General features: G+C 36.4%; 2 protein-coding genes and 1 non-coding gene across 3 annotated transcripts; all 3 read left to right on the top strand.

Annotated features, from left to right (window-relative positions):
- The first annotated feature begins 629 nt into the window (after positions 1-629).
- Positions 630-701, top strand: TRNAD-GUC (transfer RNA aspartic acid (anticodon GUC)). Its single transcript has one exon. It is a non-coding gene; the product is annotated as a tRNA-Asp (tRNA).
- A 19767-nt stretch (positions 702-20468) lies between these two features.
- LOC136227130 (protein RESTRICTED TEV MOVEMENT 3-like) lies at positions 20469-22165 on the top strand. The gene is made up of 6 exons (XM_066015829.1): positions 20469-20673; positions 20748-20877; positions 20973-21136; positions 21228-21510; positions 21607-21767; positions 21857-22165. Exons 1-6 carry the CDS (start codon positions 20562-20564, stop codon positions 22018-22020), a joined length of 1014 nt encoding a protein of 337 aa, XP_065871901.1. The 5' UTR covers positions 20469-20561; the 3' UTR covers positions 22021-22165.
- A 1792-nt stretch (positions 22166-23957) lies between these two features.
- LOC136227924 (uncharacterized) lies at positions 23958-25454 on the top strand. The gene is made up of 3 exons (XM_066016725.1): positions 23958-24297; positions 24379-24558; positions 24672-25454. The coding sequence occupies exons 1-3, from the start codon at positions 24034-24036 to the stop codon at positions 25362-25364; spliced, it is 1137 nt and encodes a 378-aa protein (XP_065872797.1). The 5' UTR covers positions 23958-24033; the 3' UTR covers positions 25365-25454.
- Positions 25455-26713: the final 1259 nt, after the last annotated feature.

Below are 26713 nucleotides of genomic sequence, written 5' to 3'. Positions count from 1 at the left end.
CGTTCGCAGACATTGATCCAGCAATTCCTCCACACGCGGATGCTCTTGTTATCACCATGATGGTAGAAGGATGGGAGATGAAGCGGGTAATGGTAGATACAGGCAGTTCATGCAACGTTGTCACTAGAGGAGCTTTTGCCAAGCTTAAAGTTGACCCAATCCAGATAGAGACCACCATTGTGGACATCTTAGGAGTAACATGCCATACGATCCAAACAAAATGACAGGTGACCTTAGAATGTGAATTGGTGGATAAGGATCATGCATGGATTGGAGATCTCGAGTTTTCTATCATGAATGGACAATTAGCGTACAACATCATATTGGGATGCCCTTTTATCTCAAAAGTAGCGGCTCTAATTTCAATACACCATCTGGCGATGTATATTCCCACAACCAAGGGAGGAGTGATGATCAGCGGAAATCAGAAAGTAGCTCAAGAAACATACTCCGCATCTTTGTCAATCCGCCCTCAATCCAAAGACGAGGAAGAGGACGAACTCGTTACTACCGTCCTTGGGGACACGGAGATGTTCCTTATTGCGGATGGGAAGCAAGTACGGATCGTCAAAGGATTGAGAACAGAGATCAAAGACAATGTGACGAAGGTCCTTATGGAGTCAAAAGATGTCGTTGTAGTATAGTGGTAAGTATTCCCGCCTGTCACGCGGGTGACCCGGGTTCGATCCCCGGCAACGGCGCCAAAAACTTGATGCTCGAAATGTGTATCGTGCAAAACTAAGGGCAAGTGCACCCCATCGTGATCAAGTAATAAATAGTAAGTAGAGTATCGTTCCCACGAGGATTGTGTTTATAGCTATTGATTTTTGTGAATTTCTATTATCTAAGCAATCGAAACTTGAATTGTTTGAGATACTAAACTAATGAATTTAAAACAACTAAACAAAGTAAACAAAGAAGGAAACAAAATGGATTTAAATATGATGTAAATCACTAGAGCAAGGCTTCACCTAACCAAATGTATGTAATCCACATAACAATCCTATCCAAGTTCTTAAGTTCTAATCTAGAGACGGTGATTATTTCCTAAAGTAATTAACCAAGCTTTGGTCTAGTCAAGATTAATCCTATTTCACATACAATTATCCTAGCTTTGGCCCAGTCAAGAATAAAGGTATAATGAAAGCATTAAGTTCTCTGAAATAACCCCAAAGTTAAGTCGTGAAACTAAACCCTGAAAAACCGCACCGCATAGACACATGTCTAAACTATGTAGTTCCATTAATTATCTTAGTGTCGGTCAACCAAAATAATTAATTGTAATTTAGCTAAATATTGATCAGATATCTAACTAGGAAATTAAGCTCCATAGTTTAATTCTCTATTTAATAAATTATGAACTTGAAATTGGATTGCAAGTAAATCATCTACTTCGATTAGGATCCGCCATAACTCTAGCTATGGAGGAGTTAGTTCATGGTAGATGGAAAGAAAACAAGAATTTTAATAGAAAACAAACTAGAAAACATAATTAAAGAAAAGAAAAGAAAAGATGAAGGAGAATAAACTTTGAAATAGAAACTATAATCGGTTACAAAGGTAGAAAGAGAATGAATAAAAAGAAAACTAAAAAGTCTAAAAGGGAGAGCTAAAAAGAGGTGGTGAGGCCTGTTCCAAGTTTGTTCCAGGTCTGGTTTCATGCTTCCCAATGTAGGTATTTATAGTTGCACATGTCTTCATGCATTCATTGTAACCTCCAACTTTAATGCTATTAAAGAGAATATTAATGGAGGATTGAATTCTTTGCTCTAACTTCTTAAACATATGGAGAGTTGAATTCTTCTTTGCAACTTTTTAACTTTCATGTAATTAAAGGGAGCATTGAGTAGTGTAACTCCTTCTTGAGCATTCAAAAGACTCTTTAACTTTCATAACATTCTTTGGATAGTTATTTTAGGAATTTATGACAATAAGGATTTATTTAAAGAGTCATGAGTCTTCATTCTTCAACTGCTACGAAGTCGCCAACTAGAAGGAGTTCTAACTGTGCAACTTTATTTACTTGAATAATGATTCCATAATTGCATTTTTGCCCCAAATAATACCTAAAAACACATAGAACAAACATTAGCTCTTAAAACATAAAACTAAACATAAAATAATTATAAAATATTAAAAACTATCTTAAAATGCATGATTACTATAATTAAAATATATTAAAAACTATATGAAAATGCAAGATAACAACTTCCTCACACTTTGAAGCTTGCTTGTCCTCAAACAAGCCTTAGACTCAAAACAAACTCTAGAATACTCACTATAAATAATTCACACAATAACACGATTTACTTCACTTGGTATTCATAGATCTCAATTTCACAAGTTTGGATGAAAAACAAAAGGTTTGGACGCTAAAAGATTCTAATCGTTTCTCCGCAAACCAACACAAGCAGACGTATCTTCAATCATGTCACAAAATCAAAAGGCAAACTATTTTGGTACCTCGCCAGTGGTCACTCATTTCACTCAAGTGTTTCGGTGTAAATTTTGTCTCTCAAGCCCTATACTAGCTTTGGCTACGGTGAATTTGCATTGTCATCCAGTTGTTACCATTGTGCTTATCTAGTCAGAAACAAGATCCCAAGGTCTTTTACGGGTTGTAATGTTGGTTTAGGGACAGGTTTGGATAAGGAAAATATGTGGAGAGTGAATAAACAACTAGTTGTGCAAAATAAATACAATAAGCCTCAGAGTTCTTCAAAGATCAACCGAGAAACATAAGATGTGCTGCTGATGAGAAAACATTTTTTTTTTCTTTTCTTACCAACTTCTATCTCCAAGACTGCAACCAGTCTCACAATGTTGAGTATTCATCCGCTTATCCTTATTCTTAACTTATGATTACATATTAGAGTTCCTTGCTTCAAATGCATTTTTTTTAGATCGATTGTGCATGAATCTCCACCTCGAACTAAATGACTCAACTAATGCTTTCTCTTTTTTTTTCTTCTTTTTTTTTTATTTCTTTGTTTTATTTTTTTTCTTTTCTTTAGCTTTTTATTTTTTTATTTTTTTTCTTCTTTGCAAAAGCACATAAAGTAGCAAAAATAATTCTCGGCTTCCTATTTTCCACAAATTTTGAGCTCCCTAAAATATTCCTATTGGTGCACAATAATTGTAAATTCATGGGTGAGAAAAGGGTATTTAAGACGTTAGGGGTTTGTAATGTGGTGAAACAAAGAAAGTGGTATATGTAGGCTTCAACGAGGCTTAACTAAACACGATGTAAAAGGGTTTTGGGTTTAAACAAGGAAAAACAAGTTCTAACATTAACAAAGGGCTACACTTAATTGCCTTGATCACGCCAAGTTCCAACTGGATGCACGAGGTTTCGACTAGCATTTGATGCAAATTCTATAGACAATAGCAAGTATGAGCACACTCAAGCAAAAAATAAACCGAGCAATGTGTAATAAAATGCTCAAATATTTGGTCTCAAAATCTCACATATGTTCGGGTTAATATTTGTACCAAAAAGTTTAACCAAATGACAAGTTCAATGCTTATTTTCAGTCCACAAGTGTAGTCTCCGGAACTCCCATTTTAATCCAAAGTTCCTCAGTTTCGTAATTCTAAAAAAAAATGTAATTTCAAAATTTATGACTGCCATGGTGAAGTTTCATCCTATTAAGGGTCAATTGTTTACGAGTTTTCTTCCTAAGTCCATCTCAAATCATTGAAAAGCGAAGACAATTATTTTAACATGTAAGGAAGTATGCAACTAAATGAAATTACCTAAAAAAAAACAATAACACAAACATAAACAATAAATAATAAAAACTTAAACTAAGATAGATAAAACCCTTTTTACTCTTCCTCACACTTTAGAGCATGCATTTACTCCCAAAAATGCGATAAAAAGTAAAGTGAAAAAGTAAAAGGGTTAAAGAAAAACTCCCTTAAACCAAAGGTGGTAGAGATCGTTCACTTTAACTGTGGGGCCAATTTGTTTGTTTTTCCTGTTTTTTTTTTTGGTTTACCTGCAAAATAAATAAAATAAAAATAAAACTTACTTAAAGAAATATTGTAAATAAAAGAGAAATTAAAAAAAAAACTCGGGTTGCCTCCCGGAAGCGCTAAGATTATAGTCGTTTAGCTTGACTACAAATCTCCCTTTTATGTAAATGAATGAAGCCTTATAAGAAATCCAAATTCTTTAATAAATATTCTATGAATGCAAATTGGATTTTTAGCTTCAAAATAAATCAACAAAATCCATGACATAAATTTATAAAAGTTATGAAAGAGTTTAGATGTCTCCCTTTTTGACTCTTTTGGTAAGTCATATAACACGTAAAATTCTTCAGTCGGGATTGTTTCAAACTCTTCAATCATGGATTTCTGCACCACAAGTTCAGGTGTGGTGATCTCATCTATTCGGGTGATGGAACTTTCCACTTGATTTGAAATTTCCAGCTCTTTTTCTTCTATTGATTTATCTTCACAACTTATCACCAAACATATATCTGAACATTCCTCAAGGACTTCTTCATGTTGAGGTTCAATCAAGTTATATGCTTCACTCGAAAAATCTAAATATGGTTCATCAGTTGACGTAATTGCAATCAGATCTTCTAAAGTTTTCATTATATTTCTCTGAGAAGCATCGATATTTTTGGTAAAAGTCTCCAATGAAGAGAATTTATTATTTATCTGCTCAATAATATCGATTATTTCTTTCCATTGTGGATCCTCCTCATGCTCAAAAATTGGTGATAAGGTTTGAGAATCTTGATGACACACATAACCATTCTCCCAATATGGGGAAAATATGCTTGAAATTTCTTCTCTAGGCAGCTCATATTGATCATCCATATAGCAAGAATTAGTATAAATATTTGAATTTTGATATTGACAATCCAGTTCAAAATGTAAACCCCCGCAATTTATACATGCTGCATCGCGAAGAGAAACATCTAGGAAGTTATCCTTCATAAACATCAAAAATTTATCCTCATCGGCTTGAGCTTGCATCTCTAAGTGGTTGTTGAATGTTGGAGCATTCAACCACCATGGATAACTATTTTGGTCCATCACCTTGCAAAATAAACATAAAAGAAAAAAGTAAAAAGGAACAAAATATAAAAAAAACGCTTAAATTAATAGAACTTCAACTAAATCAAAATTATAAACCAAACAATCCCCGGCAACGGCGCCAAAAACTTGATGCTCGAAATGTGTATCGTGCAAAACTAAGGGCAAGTGCACCCCATCGTGATCAAGTAATAAATAGTAAGTAGAGTATCGTTCCCACGAGGATTGTGTTTATAGCTATTGATTTTTGTGAATTTCTATTATCTAAGCAATCGAAACTTGAATTGTTTGAGATACTAAACTAATGAATTTAAAACAACTAAACTAAGTAAACAAAGAAGGAAACAAAATGGATTTAAATATGATGTAAATCACTAGAGCAAGGCTTCACCTAACCAAATGTATGTAATCCACATAACAATCCTATCCAAGTTCTTAAGTTCTAATCTAGAGACGGTGATTATTTCCTAAAGTAATTAACCAAGCTTTGGTCTAGTTAGGATTAATCCTATTTCACATACAATTATCCTAGCTTTGGCCCAGTCAAGAATAAAGGTATAATGAAAGCATTAAGTTCTCTGAAATAACCCCAAAGTTAAGTCGTGAAACTAAACCCTGAAAAACCGCACCGCATAGACACATGTCTAAACTATGTAGTTCCATTAATTATCTTAGTGTCGGTCAACCAAAATAATTAATTGTAATTTAGCTAAATATTGATTAGATATCTAACTAGGAAATTAAGCTCCATAGTTTAATTCTCTATTTAATAAATTATGAACTTGAAATTGGATTGCAAGTAAATCATCTACTTCGATTAGGATCCGCCATAACTCTAGCTATGGAGGAGTTAGTTCATGGTAGATGGAAAGAAAACAAGAATTTTAATAGAAAACAAACTAGAAAACATAATTAAAGAAAAGAAAAGAAAAGATGAAGGAGAATAAACTTTGAAATAGAAACTATAATCGGTTACAAAGGTAGAAAGAGAATGAATAAAAAGAAAACTAAAAAGTCTAAAAGGGAGAGCTAAAAAGAGGTGGTGAGGCCTGTTCCAAGTTTGTTGTTCCAGGTCTGGTTTCATGCTTCCCAATGTAGGTATTTATAGTTGCACATGTCTTCATGCATTCATTGTAACCTCCAACTTTAATGCTATTAAAGAGAATATTAATGGAGGATTGAATTCTTTGCTCTAACTTCTTAAACATATGGAGAGTTGAATTCTTCTTTGCAACTTTTTAACTTTCATGTAATTAAAGGGAGCATTGAGTAGTGTAACTCCTTCTTGAGCATTCAAAAGACTCTTTAACTTTCATAACATTCTTTGGATAGTTATTTTAGGAATTTATGACAATAAGGATTTATTTAAAGAGTCACGAGTCTTCATTCTTCAACTGCTACGAAGTCACCAACTAGAAGGAGTTCTAACTGTGCAACTTTATTTACTTGAATAATGATTCCATAATTGCATTTTTGCCCCAAATAATACCTAAAAACACATAGAACAAACATTAGCTCTTAAAACATAAAACTAAACATAAAATAATTATAAAATATTAAAAACTATCTTAAAATGCATGATTACTATAATTAAAATATATTAAAAACTATATGAAAATGCAAGATAACAGCTTGGGAGGGTGAGATCCTCACAGGGGTCAGTCCAGACATAGTCACCCACAAACTGAATATCACCGAAGACGCGGTTCCAGTAGCTCAGAAAATAAGGAACCACGGTCTGAAAAGGCAAAAGGCGATTGAGGAAGAGATATCCAAGCTGAAAAAGGCAGACGCCATTGAGGAAGTTATCTATACATAATGTCTAGCAAACGTGGTCCTAGTTAAGAAGGCTGTCAGATCGTATCGAATGTGCATCGATTTTACAAACCTTAACAAGGCGTGTCCCAAAGACAACTACCCCTTGCCTTGTATTGACATCCTAGTTGATGGAACAGCAGGACATGCTATATATTCCTTCACAGATGTGAAGTCGAGCTATCATTAGATCTCCATGAAACCGTCAGATAGTATCAAAACCTCATTCGTAACACACCAGGCAACCTATTGCTTCAAGGTCATGCCCTTTGGGCTTAAGAACACTAGGGCAACCTACCAGCGCATGATGAACAAGATATTTGAAGGCAGGGATGGCAATAACTTGTCAGTGTATATCGATGACATGATCATTAAAAGCACCACAATGGAAAAAGATGCTGAGGACATAAAAGAAGTTTTGGGAGTCCTTCGCCATCACAATATCAAGTTGAACCTAGAGAAGTGCACTTTTGGGGCAACATATGGGAAGTTCTTGGGGTATATGATCAGTCAGAAAGGAGTGGGCCCCAATCTAGACAAGATTAAGGCCATATTGAACATGAAAGCCCCACAAAATGTTAGAGAAGTGCAACGCCTCAACGGGCGGATCATAGCTCTTGGGAGATTTATCTCATGCTCTGCTCGGAGATGCCAGCTATTCTACGAAGTGACCAAAAAGAAAAAAATGCTTGAATGGAATGAAGATTGCAAGCTGGCCTTTGAAGGCATCAAGCGTTTTCTCACAGAACCGCCTTTAATGAGTCGGCCCCTTAAAGGTGAGGATTTGTACATGTATGTTTTCTGTTACTGATAAAGTAGTCTGCACTGTTATGATCAGGGAAGAAAAAGGTCAACAATATCCAATCTATTATGTTAGCAAAGTCTTGAAGGAAGCTGAGACTCGATATTCAAGGTTGGATAAAATGGCGCTAGCCGTGGTCACCACCTCCATCTGCCTTAGACCTTATTTTCAAGCCCACACAGTCATTGTCCGCACCAACATACCAATGAGGAAGGTATTATAGAAGCCAAAAACATCGAGGAGGTTGATGGAATGGGCTATTCGCCTGGGCGAATTTGATGTCCGCTATGAAGGCATATCCGCCCTAAAAAGCCAAGTCTTAGCGGATTTCGTGAACGAATTCGCGGAAGAAGAAATTAATCCCCCTCAGCCAAAAGTGGAGGAGTGGACGAAGTACACTGACGGGGCTTCATCACCAGAAGGCGCTGGAATTGGTGTAGTAATCAAAGGCCCCCAATATATCAAGATACATTACGCTGCGAAGCTAAAGTTCCCCGCAACAAACAACACCGCAGAATATGAGGCTTTGATACTCGGGCTACGCCTGTTAAAGGAAATCACACCGGAGCGGGTTGTGATTTACACTGACTCCAAACTGATGGTCAACCAGGTAATCAAAAACTTCAGTGTTAAAGACAAAACCCTGGTCAAATATGTGGAAGAGGCCAAGAGATTGCTGACCTGCCTGGAAAGCAAGGAAACAAAATAGGAGATGATCCACGTACTTCGAGACATTACATCCGCCACATGCAACTTGAGATCACCAATTCAACAATATCTTGTAAATGGATCTTTGCCTCAAGACAAAGAAGAAGCTAGGCGGACGGTGAGAAAAGCAGCATATTTCTCCATGATAAATGATCACCTGTACTGTAAATCTTTTAGCCAACCTTAGTTAAAGTGTGTCACAATAGAGGAGGGACAAGAAATCATAAGAGAGTTGTATGAGGGTACGTGTGGAGCCCATAAGGCATCCGCCGCCATTTTCAAGAAATCCAGGTTGTCCAGATTCTATTGGCCTACCACGGAACTAGACGCTCAGAATTAGTGGAGTCTTGCCACAATTGTCAAATTCATGCGAACGAATCTCATACAGCTAAGCATTTATAAAAACCCATCATCGAAGGACGATAATTCGCCACATGGGGTATCGATATTGTCGGTCTTTTTCCCTCCACAAGGAAATAGAGAAAGTACGTAGTGGTAGCTATCGATCACTTTACAAAATAGGTAGAGGCGGAAGTTGTTTCCACAATAAGTGCAGAGCGAATGGTAGAGTTCATGAGAGATAACATCGTTGGGAGATTCGGAGTCCCTCACACAATCATCACGGATAATGGAATACAGTTAACTATGAGGAATTCAGATCATTTTGTAGGAACCAGGGCATCCAAAATAGATTCGCCTCGGTATATTACCCACAATCAAACGGAATGACCAAAGTCACCAGCAGAACAATTGTGAAAGGCATAAAAAATAGGTTAGGTGAATATGACAAGAAATGGCGGATCAGTTGATGAATGTCTTATGGTCGTACCGAACCACTCTCCGAACCGCCAGCGGTGAAACGCCATTCGCCCTCACCTATGGAGTATAGGTTGTCATTCCTATAGAAGTTCAGATCCCAAGTGATAGGGTCCTATTCTGTTGTGGAGACTATAATGAGAAGAGATTAAGGGAAAGTCTCGATCGATTGGAATAAAAAAGGGAAAAGGCGTATGTCCGGATCGCAGCCTATAAATAAAGGATTGTAGCCTATCACGATAGAAATGCCAAACTCGTGGATTTGAATCAAGGAGACTTGGTGCTCAGGAAAGCTGCAAAATTCAATCCATGGAAGGCAAAGGAAAACTGGGAATCACGTGGACAGGGTCATACAAAATAATTGCCAAGATTGGACCCGCCACTTTCAAAATTCAAGACATGGAGGGGAACACACTACCACGGACGTGGAATATCCAGAACCTCTGTAAATATTTTCCTAGAGAATAGGATGTAATCAAAGGTCTTGAGCACTCTTTTTCCTTTAGTAAGGTTTTTTCCCATGAGGTTTTCTTATTAAAAGTTTTAACGAGGCTTACATAAAAGACCAAGTTGCTGTAATAAGGCCAATCGCCATTCAATGAAATGAAATGTTTGTTTGAAACTTCTCCTTTTAAGTATTTTTTTTGCAGAAATATAAATATTTCAGACTCAATGAGGGAAGGCAACAAAAGCATTCCCATTGTAGAAAATGCCACTACGGCGTATCTACTCTCTCCTTAAAAGATAGGAGAACAAAAAGCTCCAATGGAGGATCAATCTACCTCAAAGATAGGGAAAGGATTGACCATCATCAAAAGCGGGTTAAAATTGTCTCAAACATGAGATCATTACACCCTCAACTTTCTCCTCACAAGAGAATCAAAAGACCCGCCGACGGATCGACTTACCTCAAAGATAGAAAAAAAGTCGATCGCCACCAAGGGCAGCTTAATTTCCTCAAACGGAATAAAGCTTTGAACCTTCAAAAAAGGTCCACACATTGGGGTACGGCTAGCCACCTGCCCTAAACAATCAAATAAATCCCAGATCAGATTCTAGAAAACTACTTGCTAAAAGATATAATGCATGAGTAAAAATAGTTCTGGGAAAAGGATTCATTCAAACAAAAATAGAAATTGTACTTAATTACATCAAAACAAATTCAGTTTTTACAACGGCATCATCCCCTACACCCTTCTCTAAAGGTGCATCCTTTGGAGGAGCCTCATTCTCATTCGCCTGAGGAACGCCACTATCAATCTCCACAATGTCAACCTTATCGCCAAGCTCCTTGGATGCTTCGCTAAAGTCATTCGCCTCAGCTTCAAGGTTGACAACAGACTTCGTGTCTTCTTCATTCAAATCTTTCAGATCATTTCGAACTTGACCACGAATGAAGTCACGAGCATTCACCATCTTGTCATATCTGATAGCCTCCTTGGCAGAAGGAACGATAAACTCTGGATCCATAAAATCTATCTCCGGATAGGTGAGCTTAACATAAGCCATGATCCATTCGCCATAATAAAAGGCACGGCTACCAGCCAAAATCTACATATTCTGCAAAGCAACCTTGTGGTCTTTAGCATCTTCGGCTATTTTATTCTCCAGCTCGTGGATCTTGGCATCTTTACTCTCATTAAGAGCAATAGCTGCAGTGGCATTGGCACTGATGACGGACACTTCAGCCTCCAACTTCTTGATGGTGGCCTTATTGGCAACACCCTGGAGAAGATCCGCCTCCATCGTGCACATATGGGCATACGCTTGATGAAGGGAAAAGGTCATTTCGAAACAAGATCCACAAAGCTAGGATCACTCTTTCATCCAAAAATGTGAAACGATGAGAAACTTACCATAAGAAGATCCATTTTTCCCATCTTAGTATGGGCGGATCTAGAGTACTTGGCACGACTTTCTCGCACCTTCCCTAGCTGACCAATAGCCTCATCCAGATCATTTATGATTGCCTCGTTCTCAAGGGCTCCCTTCTCCCCATGCTTGGCGAACCAGTACTTCCCCAAATCTGGTTTCGCCACCTAAACGGAAAAAACATGAATTAGGACCCATGGTAAAAGGAAGAGTAAAAAGGAAGAACTATACCTGCTCCTGAGTAAGACCCAGCCAGTCAATTTTAGGCTTTCCTGCCCTCGAAGCAGCAGCCATCAGCTTTGCTCCACCAGCAGGAGCCGCCTTTCTCCTCTTGTCCGCGGGAAGCTGAGCACCTTCCAAAGGGCGTTTCCTATCTTTCTTATTGGGATTCGCCACCGGCTCATTCCTCTTCTTCGCTTCCAGCTCATTCATCTTCTTCCACCTCTCTGCAAGGGCGCGATTGGCTTCAGACAATTCCCTGACAAGGGAACAAAAAGAAAGTCAAGGTTCAGGGAAGAATAAAAGTACATTCATCAAGTTGGGAAAATGTCACATAGTCGATCTGAGCGCCCACTCGGCGGACCAACGGAACCTCGCTCATCATGAATTCAAGGGCATCGGCGTAGGTCCAAAAATTCATCTTGATACTCCTCATAAGATTCACCACATTCTTCTCGATGGGAGTCAATTCAATCAATTCGCCAGCTATGTGTTGGGGTTTATAGTTCCAATACGCCGGGAATCCCAATGATTCACCCTCTTTCAGCTTAACGAAGAAGAACATTTCGTCCCAGAGATGGACATTATACATCTTATCACTAAAAGGCGAGTAGCCCCTAAACTTAACAAAGGTTATGAAGGATTCACTCTTTCGTTTAGAAGGCTTATGAAGGGATCTGAAAATATGAGGGGTGAAGTTTACCCCCAAATTGGATGCCAAATAAGCATCCATAGCTAAATCCAACCAGCCGTTTGGATGCAATTGACTGACTGTGATCCCAAAGTAATCGAGGACTTATCCAATCACTTCGGGAAGGGGAAGACGAAAACCCCTTTCCACATGGCTTTTATACACAGAAAGGAATCCCTTAGGGGGATAAGCAGGACGTTGATGGGCATCCTCCAACATTAGTTCAAAATTCTTCATCCAAGGATAGTGATCCGCCAAGTAGGCAAGATCCCCAAGACTCATGCGAGATGAAGTGATCTCCGCGCGAGGACCCTTTTTCCTATAGGGAGTCGAAGGAGAAGCCTCCATCCCTGAGATAATTCTAGAATTCACCACCGATACAACTGGGGCAACAGTAGCGAAGGAATTATGGGTCTCTATAAACCCAGAACAACGATTCCTACGTTCCTCTAAAGCACTATGCAAGCTAGACAAATCACAGCTCGGAGTACTCTCAAAAGAATCCGTGCTTTTAGAAGACTCTAAACTAAATGAGTAATCGGTGGAAGAAGACAAGCCAAAAAGCTAAGAGGTAGAAACAGAGGTGGAACTCATAAAAGCAAAAGAATTGGTAAACGGAAAGAAGTACAAATTCGACTTACATGAAATTCCAAGGTGAAAGAGAGGAAGCTCTAACAAATAAGTTCTTGGCACGAAACGAACTGTAGAAGAAACTCAGGTGAAAATTAGAAGCGTGAACAATGGAGAAGAGAAATCTGAAGAAAGAGAAAGAGAGAGTTTTAAAAGAAAGACGACACTTACCTCGGGCAGAGCGTCCCAGACACATGTCAATCGAAGAATGGCTTGGGACAGAGCAGCTATCAATAAACCCGCCTATTGACGGCACGCTAGGAAGATCAAAAGCCCTAAAGGACTTTAGCGGCATTTTAAGGGGGGCTTTTGATAACACCTAGTTATTAGTTATGGGACTAAAAGGGTAATTAACCAAACGACCGTGGATAAAGGGGACCGCCAAGGCTATGACGTATGAAGCAAGGCTCCTAGGCGGTGAATCAGATAGATTCCTCAACACGCCATTGATAGTCAAACACTTGGAAGACCCGCCATCACACCTCGATACGCCAATAGAACGGTAGAGCCGATTCCCAATAAAGCCAACTAATAACTTATTAATAAGCTAATGGTCATACTTGAATAAGATCAGTAACCGCCATTAATGAGGCATTAGTGGAGACTTTCTAGTTATCCAGAGTTATAACTACATGAGTATAAATAGCTTGCACACCAAGCTATTGAGGTACACACTTTCCAAAACCCTACTTTGTGCTTACAGTTTATTCTCATACAAATTACTGACTTTGGCATCGGAGTATCCCCCGCCGATCCCAACAGCGTCTCACAAGGAAAGGATCCGATTAAGAATTCATCACCAGTTATCAATTGTTTTTATACGCTTTAAAAAAATAGGCTCTAAATTTGTTTTTATCACTCTTTTCAACCTTTTCAAAATATTTCCTTACTCCATCACACAGATTTTAGAGCGTTAATAGATTACTTTAAACCAGTTCACATGTAAACTGAATATTTTAAGAGTATAAGAGGCAATTGGGTTTCATGGGCTAAGCTTCCAGACGAGTCATTATATTAAGGGGGTGTTTGGTTCGTACTGTTAACAGAAAGGAATCCAGAAAGAGAAACAAAAAGAACGGAAAGGAATGGCCATGAATTTTTTCGTATGTTTGGTTCAGTTTCGAAAATGGAATGTGGATGTTTGGTTCAAGAAAAGAGAATCAACTAATTTTTTTTTTAAGAAAAAATTAGCAACAACTTTTATACTTAATTTTTTGCCGTAGTAAACTAATACATGCAACCACAACAAATAAAATTAATTATTCAGAAGATAGTAAAATGGAAAAAACTAAAACAAAAATAATAAAATAAAATGCATAAAATTATAATCTAAAAAGAAAATAAGGAAAAGTACAAAAATAAACCTTGTGGTTACACCTGTTTTCGATTACAGCCTTGTGGTTTAAAAATTTACAAAATGGTACCTTGAGATTCATTCCGTTAGCAAACACATACCAAATTGACTAACGGTGTTAAAAGTCAAAAAGAAAAAAGTTAATTTGGTCCTTATATTTATTTATTTTATAAATTAACCTCCATTATTATCTAATTTTCACAAACAAACCCCAAAATCAAAAATAAAAATCAAATACACCTTCTTTTCCATCTCTCTAATTTCTTATTTTTCTTCTCTTTCTCTCTCTTCTCTCTCTCCTCTTTGGTCCTGTTTAATTTATCTCTCTAAAATTAATTGAATTTTCATCTTTTTCTAAATCTAATCTTTAATTAGCTTACTATCTCACAAACACCAACAAACACATCTCTATATCTTTTTCTCCTCATAATATGGGTTAGCTTCCTTTCAGTTGGATTTTCTAAAAATCTAGAACGCAATAGACCTAAGGCAAAGATCAAAGGCCAAACATTCAGGTTAACAGGATTATTAGTATGCTGATTCAAATAGGCATATGCAATTGACGCAAAAACGCATTGAGAGAAAGCACAAATTAACCCAACAATATCAGGAAATCTCCCAAACGGCTTCGAATTTGGATATGGATAATAAAACCAAGGAATCAACCCTTTCATCTTCAAACGAACACTCTCTTTTCTACCCTTCTAAACAATATCAATAATTGAAAGTATGAAGATTGTGAAAGACATTAACTTACTAATTAATGCGTATTTTGGCTTGTGCACAGACGATAGTTGATCGAAAATAGCTGATGGAAACTCGAAAATGGTGTTTGTAACAAGGATTATGTGTTCTAGGGTCACCTGTTTCAGAAGGGGGAAATTTTGATTACTTGATATACTTAACAAAATTAACTGAGAAATATTAATCAAAGTTCGTGACAATGAAGCGATTGTCCATGTCTGAATAGAATAATTCTCAGTGTTGACACCATCTTTCTCAACATCTATGGATTCTGATTCAGCCATATTCTTTAGGATACATTGATTAATTCTTAAACATTTGCAAGATTCACAGGCTGATTGTTCATCTTTGTTAATTTAATGGATTAAATAGTAAGCTAATCAAAGAATAGATTTTAGAAAGAGATGAAAATTCAATTGATTTTAGAGAGATAAATTAACAAAGAGGAGATAGAGAAGAGAGAGAAAGAGAAAAAAAATAAAAAATTAGAGAAAGATAAAGAAGGTGTATTTGATTTTGATTTTAAATTTTGGGGTTTGTTTGTGATAATTAGATAATAAGGGAACTTAATTTATAAAATAAATAAATATAAGGACCAAATTAACTCTTTTCCTTTTGACTTTTAACACCGTTAGTCAATTTCGTATGTATTTGCTAACGGAATGAACCTCAAAGTACCATTTTGTAAATTTTTAAACCACAAGACTGCAATTGAAAACAGATGTAACCATAAAATTTATTTTTGTACTTTTTCCAAGAAAATAACCATTTGAAAGTAATTAAAAAATATTAACACTGAAATAATATGATAAAATACAAAAATTTACTCAACTAATTTTGGAGCAAAAAAATATAAAAAAAAATAGTATATGATCAAAAATGCAATTAAATAGAATTTTGTAAGGAAAATAGATGTGTATAGTAATAAAATATGGGAAAGAGAATGAAAAATCTTATGGAAATGGAAATTGAGATTAGGAGAATTTGGAGTCAACCGAAAACTCAAACTTGATTATATTAATAAAACAAACATCGACGTAAATAATAAAATCTACTCATTCCGTTGCCTATTTAAAAACCCTCGAAACAAAACCCTTTTTATGCATAGTGAAAGCTGAAAATGGGTTTAAGGGACGAAATGGTCAAATTAGCATTTAAAGTGGACATAAATGTCAATTTAGCTCAAATCAATTTTTGAGTATCTTTCCAATCCTTAAAATTGGTATGAATAGTCAAATTAACCAATGATCAAATCTGCTCTGAAAATATAATATATTTTTAATACCCGAACTTTATCATGTTTGTATTTTCATACTTAAAATCTATTTTTACGCTTAAAAATTATTATATTTTGCTCAGCTGCATAACGTTATGTCGTCGACGTATTACTTTATGAGTAAGTGCATAATGTCGATGCATTAATACCATTTGGAGAGATTTTTAGAAATTTCATTTGTTAGTGCAGTTTCAACACTTTTTAAATATAAAAGAATAAAGTGCAAAGTTACCATTGAGGTTTACACTTAGGAGCAATTTTATCCCTAATGTCTAAAATTTATAATTTTACTACTAACATTGGCATCTAGGAGCAATTTTACTTTCAAAATTGACAAGTTGGGTCAATTAGAAGAATTATTCATCAAATTATCTTATCGGTCATGAATCTTGTACTCTACACTTCACATATATGTCATTTCATCATTTATTAGTAACAGATCACAGACATATGATTAAACATGATTTTTTTAAAAACAATTTACCAAATTTGTACAAGTTGGACAAAAAATTCAAATATTTTACCAAATTTAAAATTCTTAATCTCCAATTCTATTATTAAATCACAAAAAAATATGAAATCTTGTTTTTTAGAATCAACTTACATGCAATTGGTGCAGAATTGGGAACAAAATATATATGTTTTATAATAATGTATGAAATTGACTCAATTTGTCAATGTTAGTGTCACATCCGACCCTAAACGACTTCAATCGGCATCGGGCGTTAAATAAAAAGATCACAATCAACACTTAATAGTCTCTAAATATCATAAATATCACACTTTTCAAATATTCCTCTTAGATATATATTCTAAAATAATAAACTCATATTCCTACTACATTAGTCATTCAAGAACCTCAATATATTTACCAACTCCATTATATTACAATTGAAATATTAAAGTTCTAAGGGTAATTAATTTATTAGTCCCTATATTTTGACAAAACACACTGTTTAGTCCCTGTATTTTAAAAAACACATGATAATGTCCTTAACCTTTTTCTCGATGAACTGTTTAGTCCATAACGTTTTTCTCAATGAACTGTTTAGTCCCTGCCGTTAGACTCTCATGAAGATTTTGTTAGTCAATTTGAATTTGCGTTCTTCTTTTCCTTTCCGTTAAACTCTAATGCATTTGAAATCAACTTTGAGTGTTCTTCTTCTTGATTTTCTTCTTAATCGTTCAAATTCGTAAGTGTTGGGTCTTTTCTTTTTCTTGTTTTCCATATAAATAGCTTCTTCTTTTAAATTGGATTTCCTTTTTAAAGTTTGAAGGTAAATAGTAAAGGGTAATTTAGTCATTTCTGAAGTCATAAACAGTAAAAAATCAAACAAACAGACGGAATGACTAAACAGTTCATTGAGAGAAAGGTTAGGGACCTTACCATGTGTTTTTGAAAATACAGGGACTAAACAGTGTGTTTTGTCAAAATATAGGGACTAAAAAATTAATTACCCAAGTTCTAATGATAATTCTAACAATAAGCCACTACTTCCAATCCTTGCCTAATCGGTCGGTAACTTTCTCTATATCATGTACTTTCTCACCTAAAAACATTAAGACATTTAAAAACACAAGACAAAAATCTCAGTAAGCAATTATCAACTACATAAAATACTTATACTCAAAATAACTATATATATATATAATTTAATTTTCAAAATTCATCATATAAAATTCATATTCTTCAAAAATGAAAATTTTATGGATTAAACCATAATAAAATACTCAAAATAATACTTTTAACCAAATATGTAATTTAAAATATCAAACTTGCTATCATTTATCAAAATACCATAAATAGTCAAAACGTATATCACTGTATTAAAACACTTAATATAAAACTCATGTCCAAAATAGCTATATATATTTATTTGTTTAAAATCTCAACTATACAAAATAAATAGGTTTGCAATTAACCATTTACTCAAATCAACCATAAATCAATAAATACTTCATAAACCGAATACTTCATAAATCGTATTTCGATAAGCACTTCATAAAATACTTAATAAATTGTATTTCGATAAATACTTCATAAACTGTATCTTAATAAAATACTTCGTAAACTGTATCTCAATAAATATTTCATCTACTGTATCCATCCGAGAGATAATCCCCGTATGTATCAATCCCTACAATATAATAGAATTGATCGAAATATCTCATAATTTTGCCTAACCCTGCATGGTCTTACTCAACACTTCTTTGTCATGCCCTATTAGGTCTTTAACTGTGTACACATGTCATATTTCTCACTAAATAAGAACTTTAATTAAAGCCACCTATTCGGATTACTCTTGATGGATACTAAAAATATTATAATTTTATAATGTAACTTAAAATCAGAAATATGTATATAACTCATAAATCGACATCATAAAATTTCTCAAGGACCTTTCTCAACCAATTTCCAAAATATTTCATCATAAATCATTATTGTATTAAAATCGCCAATAAATAATTTAAAAATATACTTATCAGTACTAGTTTCAATTTCTTAAAAATAAGCACATACATCATTATATATAACTTTATTTCAATAAATCACAAGTTCATCAAAGTTACTATTTTAACAATCTTTAATTAAAACTAAAATTTACATTGAGAAATAAATTATAGAAAATCACTTAATATATATACATATACATTTGTTCATAAACCAATTATCAATAAAGTTTATCAATACATTTTGCTTTAAATTCAGCTCTTCAAAACATCAAATCTTGCACAACTATTAATCTTTTTTTTATTAAATTTGTGCACAATGCGCTTACATTAAAGAAGAAAGAAAAATCCCCACCAGACCCGGATGTGATTCGAACCCATGACCTCCCTAGTCATAGGTAACCTCTCAACCACTAGGCTAAGAGCTTCACCACTTTGCACAACTATTAATCAAATATACTAAGTTCATCAAAACAAAACACAAATCATGTATACATAAATATATATTATAGGTTGAAATTGGCATGCAAATACATATATAATTATTTGAACTTAACTTTAAGCTCATGTTAAAACTAAATTATTAAAATTCCAATTAATCAAATGCATGGTAAAAATCCCCACAGAAATTCAATTTTCTGGAAAATATAGAGTTATATATATCTATATATACATAAGAACTCAAAAGGGTAGTTGATAGTTACTTACATTAGCAATAATTGAGAAAATAAATACATTAAGCTTCATATCTTCCCCTCTGATCTGCTTAGGACGAATCCATGCTAAAAATTTCCAAATCAAAATCACACCGTCTACAATGTGTATTAGGATGTCTAGAACCTACTGTAAAAAAATCAGCTCAATCGGACCGTGCAAACTCTGGATATCTTAAGATCACTGAAAATAGTGAATTTGGGATGTAGAAGGATAAGAAGAGTGTGATGGAGTGGGTGATGAACATAAAAATCTTAGAATTGTGCTTGTAATTGATAGGCACGAAATCAGTATATGGGAATATGATATTTAGCTTCCCAAGAAGGGAAAATTTCCCTTTTGGTCTTTTTAAAATTTATCTTCTTTTAAAATTTACCCTAAACATTTAATTTTACACTTAAAGCATGATATTAGCTTCCAAACTATATCCATAATGCTCAATTAACTCATCAATCAATAAATAACTATAATATAACATAATATTAAGGTATAATAACTAAAAATAAAAATACAGATGTGACAATTAGGGGTAAAATTGCTCCAAATTTCCAGTGTTAGGATAAAATTGCATCATTTTAGACGTTAAGGATAAAATTTCCCTTGCCAATAAGTGTTAGGTGAAATTTTTGCACCCTATCGCAATATAAAAATAGATTTAATATATCAAAAATATAAACATGATAAAAATCGGGTATAAAAAATATATATACTTTTAATTTGACCTTCCGAAATGATTTAGGCTAAGTTTAGTTACGGATAAAATTTGCGGTAAATTACATTTATGACCATTGAATATTATCCATTTTAATATTATGGTCAATGAATTTTAATTCTTAATGATTTGGTCACTGAACTTTACACTTTTTAACACCGTTGGTCACGCAACGCCTCAAAATAAAAAAAAATCGAAGAGTTAATGATATTTTAAGGAATTTTAATTCTTGAAATTTTCATTTTGAAGTCATATAGATGTTATTTGGTTAAGAGAGAAAGTTAATTTTCAGAGAGAAAAAACTCCAATTGGAAAATAAAAATGTGATTTCACATTAAATGTCGTTCTGAACAACTTTAATTCTTGAACATTTTCATTTTGAGATCATTAATCGTTAATTTGAGGAGTTAATTAAAGTTGAGTGACCACAGATATTAAAAAAAATGTAAAATTTAGTGACTATACTCTTAAGAATTGAAATTCTTAACTACAATGTTAAAATGCCTAAAGTTTAGTGGCACTGTGTAATTTACCAGTAAAATTTGTGTTGCTACTTTAAAAAATTAGATCCTCGATTACCACTCCACGGCGCTGCCACTAATCCCGCCAATTTATTTCCATTTTCCCTCCAATCGAAATAAGTCATTCTCAATTTCTAAATAAAAATTACCTCTTTTGTATTCTAGAATAAGGATTTAGGGCATGGCGAAGAGAAAGAACAGGGATATAGTTAGGGAAAAATCAAAAAGAGCAAAGGATACACAAATTGCTGACTTTACTGAAGAACAACAGATTGTTGAAGACGAACAAGCAGGTACGCAAATACTCAACAGATGAAAAACTGAATCTGACTTTTTTTTTTTTTTTTGATTTGGGGATATTCAACAGAAGTGATACGGGGATTAAGAGATGTCCGACCTGCTCACTACCTATTTAAGATCGATAACTTCTCTTCTCTGCTATCTGCCGAGATTGACAAATATGAATCATCTGATTTTGAAGTTTCTGGATATAAATGGTAGTTTCGTTTAGTTTTCCCCCTTTTTATTGCTTTCGATTTTGGCTATTGATCTGATCTGCTGTTTTAATTCTACTAACATTTTTTTTATGCAGGAAATTGCTTCTTTTTCCTGAAGGAGTAAATGAGGATAATAAGCATATCTCTCTGTTTTTGGTACTATCCAAATCAAATTCACTTCCTTTTCATAAGGAAGTTAATGTGTACTTCAAGTTGTTTGTTTATAATCAAATTGACGACAAGTATCTAACTGTTCAAGGTAGTTAGTTTATGTCCATGCTTTTTTGAGTGTGTGTTAATCCTTCAACCTTGCACAATAACTCATGAACTTGTTTTGATCATTTGGGTAGATGCCAAGGGGAGGATAAGTTGTTTCCGTGGGACGAAAACAGAATTTGGTTTCGATCAGTTACTTCCACTTAGTGTTTTCAAGGATGCATCAAATGGATACCTGGTTGATGATTGTTGCATATTTGGTGCTGAGATTTTTGTTGTAGAACCTATTAGCAAAGGAGAGCTTGTCTCTGTTGTCGAGGACCTTTCTAACAACACTTACACTTGGAATGTTGAAAAATTTTCAGAGCTTAAACAACAAAAAATTTCTGAGGTGTTCGTTATTGGTGGCTATAAATGGTATGTCACATTTACATTATTTGTCTACTTCAAAAATCAGCTTTCATTAACATATGAACAATAGTTTTGGATAACTTGTTAATGTCATATTTACAGGTCTTTAAGTCTTTACCCAAATGGGGATTTAGAAGAGAAAGGCAAAAGCTTGTCCTTGTTTTTAAGTTTGGAGGAAGATCTTAATCCTGGACATACACTGTCTGTTCAATTTGTTATAAGTGTTAAAGATCAACTCCACGGAGAACATCATGAGAAAACAAGTAAATAGAATTGAACTAACCTATTTGAATACAATGTTTTTTGTAGTTAAAGACTCCAAATTTTCTAACTTTAGTTTTATATTCTGCAGCTATTAACTACTTTTCTGCACCTAACGACTACTACTCTTGTGGCTTCTTTAATCTTATATCTCTCAACAAACTCAATGATGTAACTAAGGGATATCTAATCAACGGTGCTATTATTCTGGAACTTAAAATTTCTTTGATAACAAAGGTCGTGGACTTCTCCTGAAAATTAGATGTGCAAACTTGGAAATGTTTTGGGTAATTTGTCTGCACTGTATTATGTTTTAGCACTATATTAACAATATTTTGGTTGGAATTCTCATTTACTTTGCTCTTTTACTTCTCCATTGTATACATGCCTATGTTCCGGTGAAAGTGCAAATTGCAGTAAAAGAATGAACTAATGCAAAGGATCTCCTCCCACTACACCAAAACGTATGTAGTTTTCACAATCAGGATGTTCGACAATGGAAGAAAAATATACATCATAATTGATTGATAACTTGCTGGATCCGATTTGATGATCTCCGCCGTAGTTATCTGCAAAACAGAACCGGAGATAGGGTCTCCGGGAAAACTCTCCGACGATCAAGTCAGTTTCTTTGTAGGAAGGTTGATAATAACAGTATTGCGGGGAAAAATGTGAACGTACCTCTCCCCTTTGGTCTTATGGCTTTTTATAAGTGTTCTTAGGTAACCGCCGAGGGCGGTTACTCCTTCCAGGCCACGTTCTGAGGGCGGTTACTCCTTTTTAGGCCATGTCCCTTTCATGGCTTTCGTGGCAACAAACGTGGTATCGTTTGTTCTGAGTGGGAGTTTTGATGCTCCATTTAGGAATTCGGGACGGTTACTCACTTCACCCGCTTCCTCTATTCGGGTCCCATCCGATCTTAGACCATGGGTCTAAGTATGGGCTGGGCCCGTGTAATGAATTCGGCCCGGTTTGGCTTCGCGGGTCATCACATGCCTCCCCCTTAGTTTGGCAAGAGCCCTTTAGGGTCTTTTTATAGGGGACTCTTCGTTTTTGTCTGGATATTCAAAATTCAAAACTTGTGAATTTCCTTGTCCGTCGTTTCTTTTCCAGCATCGTCGTTTCTTTTCCGGCATCAACCTTTTCGCGTTCATTCTTCTCTGTGTAGTCTTTCATATGTAAGTTTTCCTTTCCACAACTTGTACCTCGCTCGACTCTTTACTTCTGTTCATTTTTCTTCATCAATATGTCGAACCCTGACCTCGACTTCGCACCGTTCGACGAAAATTACGTCCGCGAGGTATCTCATGAGGTCGATGAGATGGTTGATGAAGCTTCAACCAGCTCTCCTGGGTCTGATTCTCATCCCGCCGACTTCCTCCACCTAGCGAATACATCCGATGAGGGTTTAGGTTTTGACCCTAAAAAGTTGATTCCGCCACCTGTCCCAACCCCTCGTTTGCTACCGAAGAAGGACAGATCGGGAAGCCTAGTTTGTCAGAAGACAATTGATGACTTGCGGGAGCAGTATTCTTGGCTTCAAGGTCTCGAAGTCTTCATTCCCGGGGAGGATAGAGGACCGGGCGACTACCCAAAGGGGTATTTCACCATTTTCGTCGCCCAGATTATCTGCGGTTTCACGTATCCGCTGGCGGATGAGATTGCCTCCGTCCTTGGCGGTTACGGAATCGCACCTGGTCAATTGCATCCCAACGGATGGGCCGATTTAACTCTGGACAAATTTCTGGCGGATTGTCTGGAGGTTCCCTTCTCGCTCAAAATTTTCTCCAAGCTTCATCATTTCAAAAGTTCGGCGGGGTATTTCACTTTCATCTGTCAGAGCGGTTACTATGGTTTCGACGAGAAGCTGGACAAGATCCGCGAGTGGGACCGATCTTACTTCTTTATCAAGTTTAATGAAGGGAATCCAAACTTCCTTCGCTGCTGGGGCCGGCCCAATGTAAAGAGTTTGAACTTCGGTTACCCCAGTGAGGAAGAATCCGCTGTTATAAAGTTCTTGAAGAGTACGCCTCCTTTTGTATGAACGTATGATCAGACCTTCCACATGCTAAGAAGTCGAGTGGCGATTGCCTACCGCGAGGGAGATCGCGTTGTCTATATCCCTTATCGCGTTTTTGTTCAAGGTACTTTTTTTTTTTTTCTTCATTTCCAAGTTGATGATTTCTTTTAACCCTTTGCAGGGGTGATCCTTTATCTCAACTCGCTGCAGATCGGGAGGCGAAAGCTCTAGCAAGAAGGAAGAAGCGGATGGAGGGAACAACTTCTGTTGCAGGGGCGAATTCTCCTGTGGGGGCGGCTCCTTCTGTTGAGGCGGCTTCCCTTCCAATCGCTTCCGTTTCACAAGGTCCAGCTTCTGCTTCCGAGGACCTTCCCTTAACTAGGAAGCGGAAGCATAATGCGGATACAGAGTCTTCTCGTCCCAGAAAGAAAAACACCTCTGTGTCCCTCACCGTTGGCGGCACACCCGTATCCGACCCGTCCAAAGGAAAGAGCAGTACTCGAATTCACGAGGTATCTTGATTTATTGTAATGTTTATTGTTCTTTATAAGCTATCTGCTGTTCTTCTGATCTCTTTCCTTATGCGTTCGCAGCCTATTCCCGATATTAGCGGGTGGTGGACTAGGACTTTTGGCATGGCCGTGAGTTTCTCCTGTAAGGACATTGTTTCTTCCATATGCAATGTCCTTGGGCGACTCCCCTCTGCTTCTCGCGTGCAAGAACAAGTACCGCTTCCTACTGCTATGGAGGGGATCGAGAAGCGCTCCATAGAGGTATATTGTTGTTTTGGGGGTAGAAGCTTGTCCTTCCCTTTCAAGGATTTTGTGTCCATAGTAATCGCATGTTTTTATTCGCCCTTTTTATTCGCGAGCCGTCTTATATGCAGATTATCAATTTCGCGGAGGGCGCTCTCCGAAGGGATGCTGAACAAGCCAAAGAGCTGGAGAACCTTGGTACTGAATTGGCGACTCAGAAGTCGCTTTATGATGATGTCCAAGGGAAGGTAAAGGCTCTTGAAGGCGCTTGTCAGAAGGCTATGAGCGAGAAGGAGGAAGCTCTCAAGTCCCTCCAGGCTAAGTCCGACGAGCTGCAAAAGGTCCTTGATGATCTAAATTCATCCAAGGAGGCTCTGGAGATGCAAAAGAAGAGGGCTGAGGAGATTCTAGCTGAAGATGGTGCTCGCATCTATTGGTATGGGGAGCGAATTCATGCCGCTTATGAGCATGGACATCCAGATCGAATACTTAACCGCCCCAAAGTTCCCATCCCTGAAAAGGATTTAACCGATAAGTGGGACAAGCTGGAGGCCGAGGATGCCGATATGGATGAGGTACTCCTCTTGGATTGGCAGAGTTTCCAGGACTCTCCAATTAGCCGTGAGATCCCGAATCAGAACGTAGAAGAAGAAGCACCACAACAAGACGTTTCTCAGCCTGAGCAAGAGGTACCTCTTTCTGGAGCGGTTACCGATTCGAGGGTTGAGGATTCGCTTGAAGCAGATCCGCCGGCTGGAGGAGATGAGGGAGCCGCTGAAGGCGAGGAGGGCCATAGGGGTGAAGGAGAGGAAGCTGTAGCATAGCTTGATTTATATTTGGACTGTTGTATGTAACAAACTACCCGTATATATTTTCTTTTACTTGCCGCTTTACCTATACGTGCGATTGTCACTTTATTCCTTATTGCCCTTTATTTTCATATGTGACCTCTGCCTTTTGCCGACTCCGCATTTGTATTTCTTCGTAGTTAGTTTCGTTTCCGCTAGGGTGGCCAGACCCTTTTTGCAACTTTTTGAGTACTCGTTTATTCGCTTAATTTTATGCCTTATCTTATAATTTTTCTTTCGAAAATAATATAATCATAAGGTTAATCATAAGGTTTTGCGAGTGATGCGTAATCATGCATCCGCCTTTCTTTAAGAGGCAACACATTTATGTGTTTTTAAGTTTAACCATAAGGTTTTTGCGAGTGATGCGTAATCATGCATCCGCCTTTCTTAATAGGCAACACATTTATGTGTTTTTAAGTTTAACCATAAGGTTTTTGCGCGATTTACCCGCCTTTTGTTTGTAGATAACACACTGAAGTTGTTGTCCTAAAAAGGATCCGGACTCAGACGCTGTATGCAACAATTGAATATCTTTATTGATAAAAGGAAAGACTTTTTGTTACATTGGTATATGAAATGTGTGGGATCAAAGCCTCATTAAAACCTTTTATCAGAAAACCCAGTGGGAAAAACTCATAAAAGGAAAAAGAGTACTCGTCATTTCCCTGAACTACCCGGTCCGTTTATATAGGCGCAGATTTTCTAGATTACAGGTGCGCGGGAGCTTTTTTCCGCTCATTTCTTTTATTTCAAAAGTTGATGGTCCCAGCTTTTTGGATACTCTGTATGGTCCGATCCAGTTGACGCCTAATTTGCCTTTGCCATCTCTGGATTGTATTTTATCCGATTTTTTCAAGACCAAGTCATTCTCGTTGATTATCACTTTTCGCACCCTTCTGTCATGATATTTCTTGATTCTATTGCGGTATACTGCCATTTGCATGTAAGCTTTTTCTCTTCGTTCTTCAACAGAATCCAATGCATCTCTAATGTTGATAGGATTTTGTGTGTCGCAATAATAAATTATTCGATCTGTAGGCGACTTGATTTCAACAGGTAGGACTGCTTCGGCTCCATAAACCAACGAGAAAGGTGTTTCGCCAGTTGCTGCTTTTACAGAAGTTCTGTATGCCCATAACATATGGGGTATCTCATCCGCCCAACTTGTTTTTTTATCACCTAGCCGCTTCTTGATCCCTTGAATCATGGCCCTGTTGGTAACCTCTGTCATACCATTCCATTGGGGATGGTTTACGGAAGAAAAATGATTCTTGATCCCCATGCTTTCGCAGTATGCTTTGAACTTGACACAGTTGAACTGG

Source organism: Euphorbia lathyris, chromosome 4 (genome assembly GCF_963576675.1).
Source record: "Euphorbia lathyris chromosome 4, ddEupLath1.1, whole genome shotgun sequence".
Taxonomy (NCBI): Eukaryota; Viridiplantae; Streptophyta; class Magnoliopsida; order Malpighiales; family Euphorbiaceae; genus Euphorbia; species Euphorbia lathyris.
Note: the sequence above shows the minus strand (reverse complement) of the source record. Positions and strands in the feature narration are given on the sequence as shown.

Bases quoted from the DNA above. Each gene is read 5' to 3' on its own strand.
- LOC136227130 (XM_066015829.1), top strand. From the start codon at position 20,562: ATGGCGAAGAGAAAGAACAGGGATATAGTTAGGGAAAAATCAAAAAGA. The intron at 20,674-20,747 runs GTACGCAAATAC...GATATTCAACAG, and splicing joins TGTTGAAGACGAACAAGCAG to AAGTGATACGGGGATTAAGA. The intron at 21,137-21,227 runs GTAGTTAGTTTA...TCATTTGGGTAG, and splicing joins CAAGTATCTAACTGTTCAAG to ATGCCAAGGGGAGGATAAGT.
- LOC136227924 (XM_066016725.1), top strand. From the start codon at position 24,034: ATGGAGGGAACAACTTCTGTTGCAGGGGCGAATTCTCCTGTGGGGGCG. The intron at 24,298-24,378 runs GTATCTTGATTT...ATGCGTTCGCAG, and splicing joins GCAGTACTCGAATTCACGAG to CCTATTCCCGATATTAGCGG. The intron at 24,559-24,671 runs GTATATTGTTGT...TCTTATATGCAG, and splicing joins TCGAGAAGCGCTCCATAGAG to ATTATCAATTTCGCGGAGGG.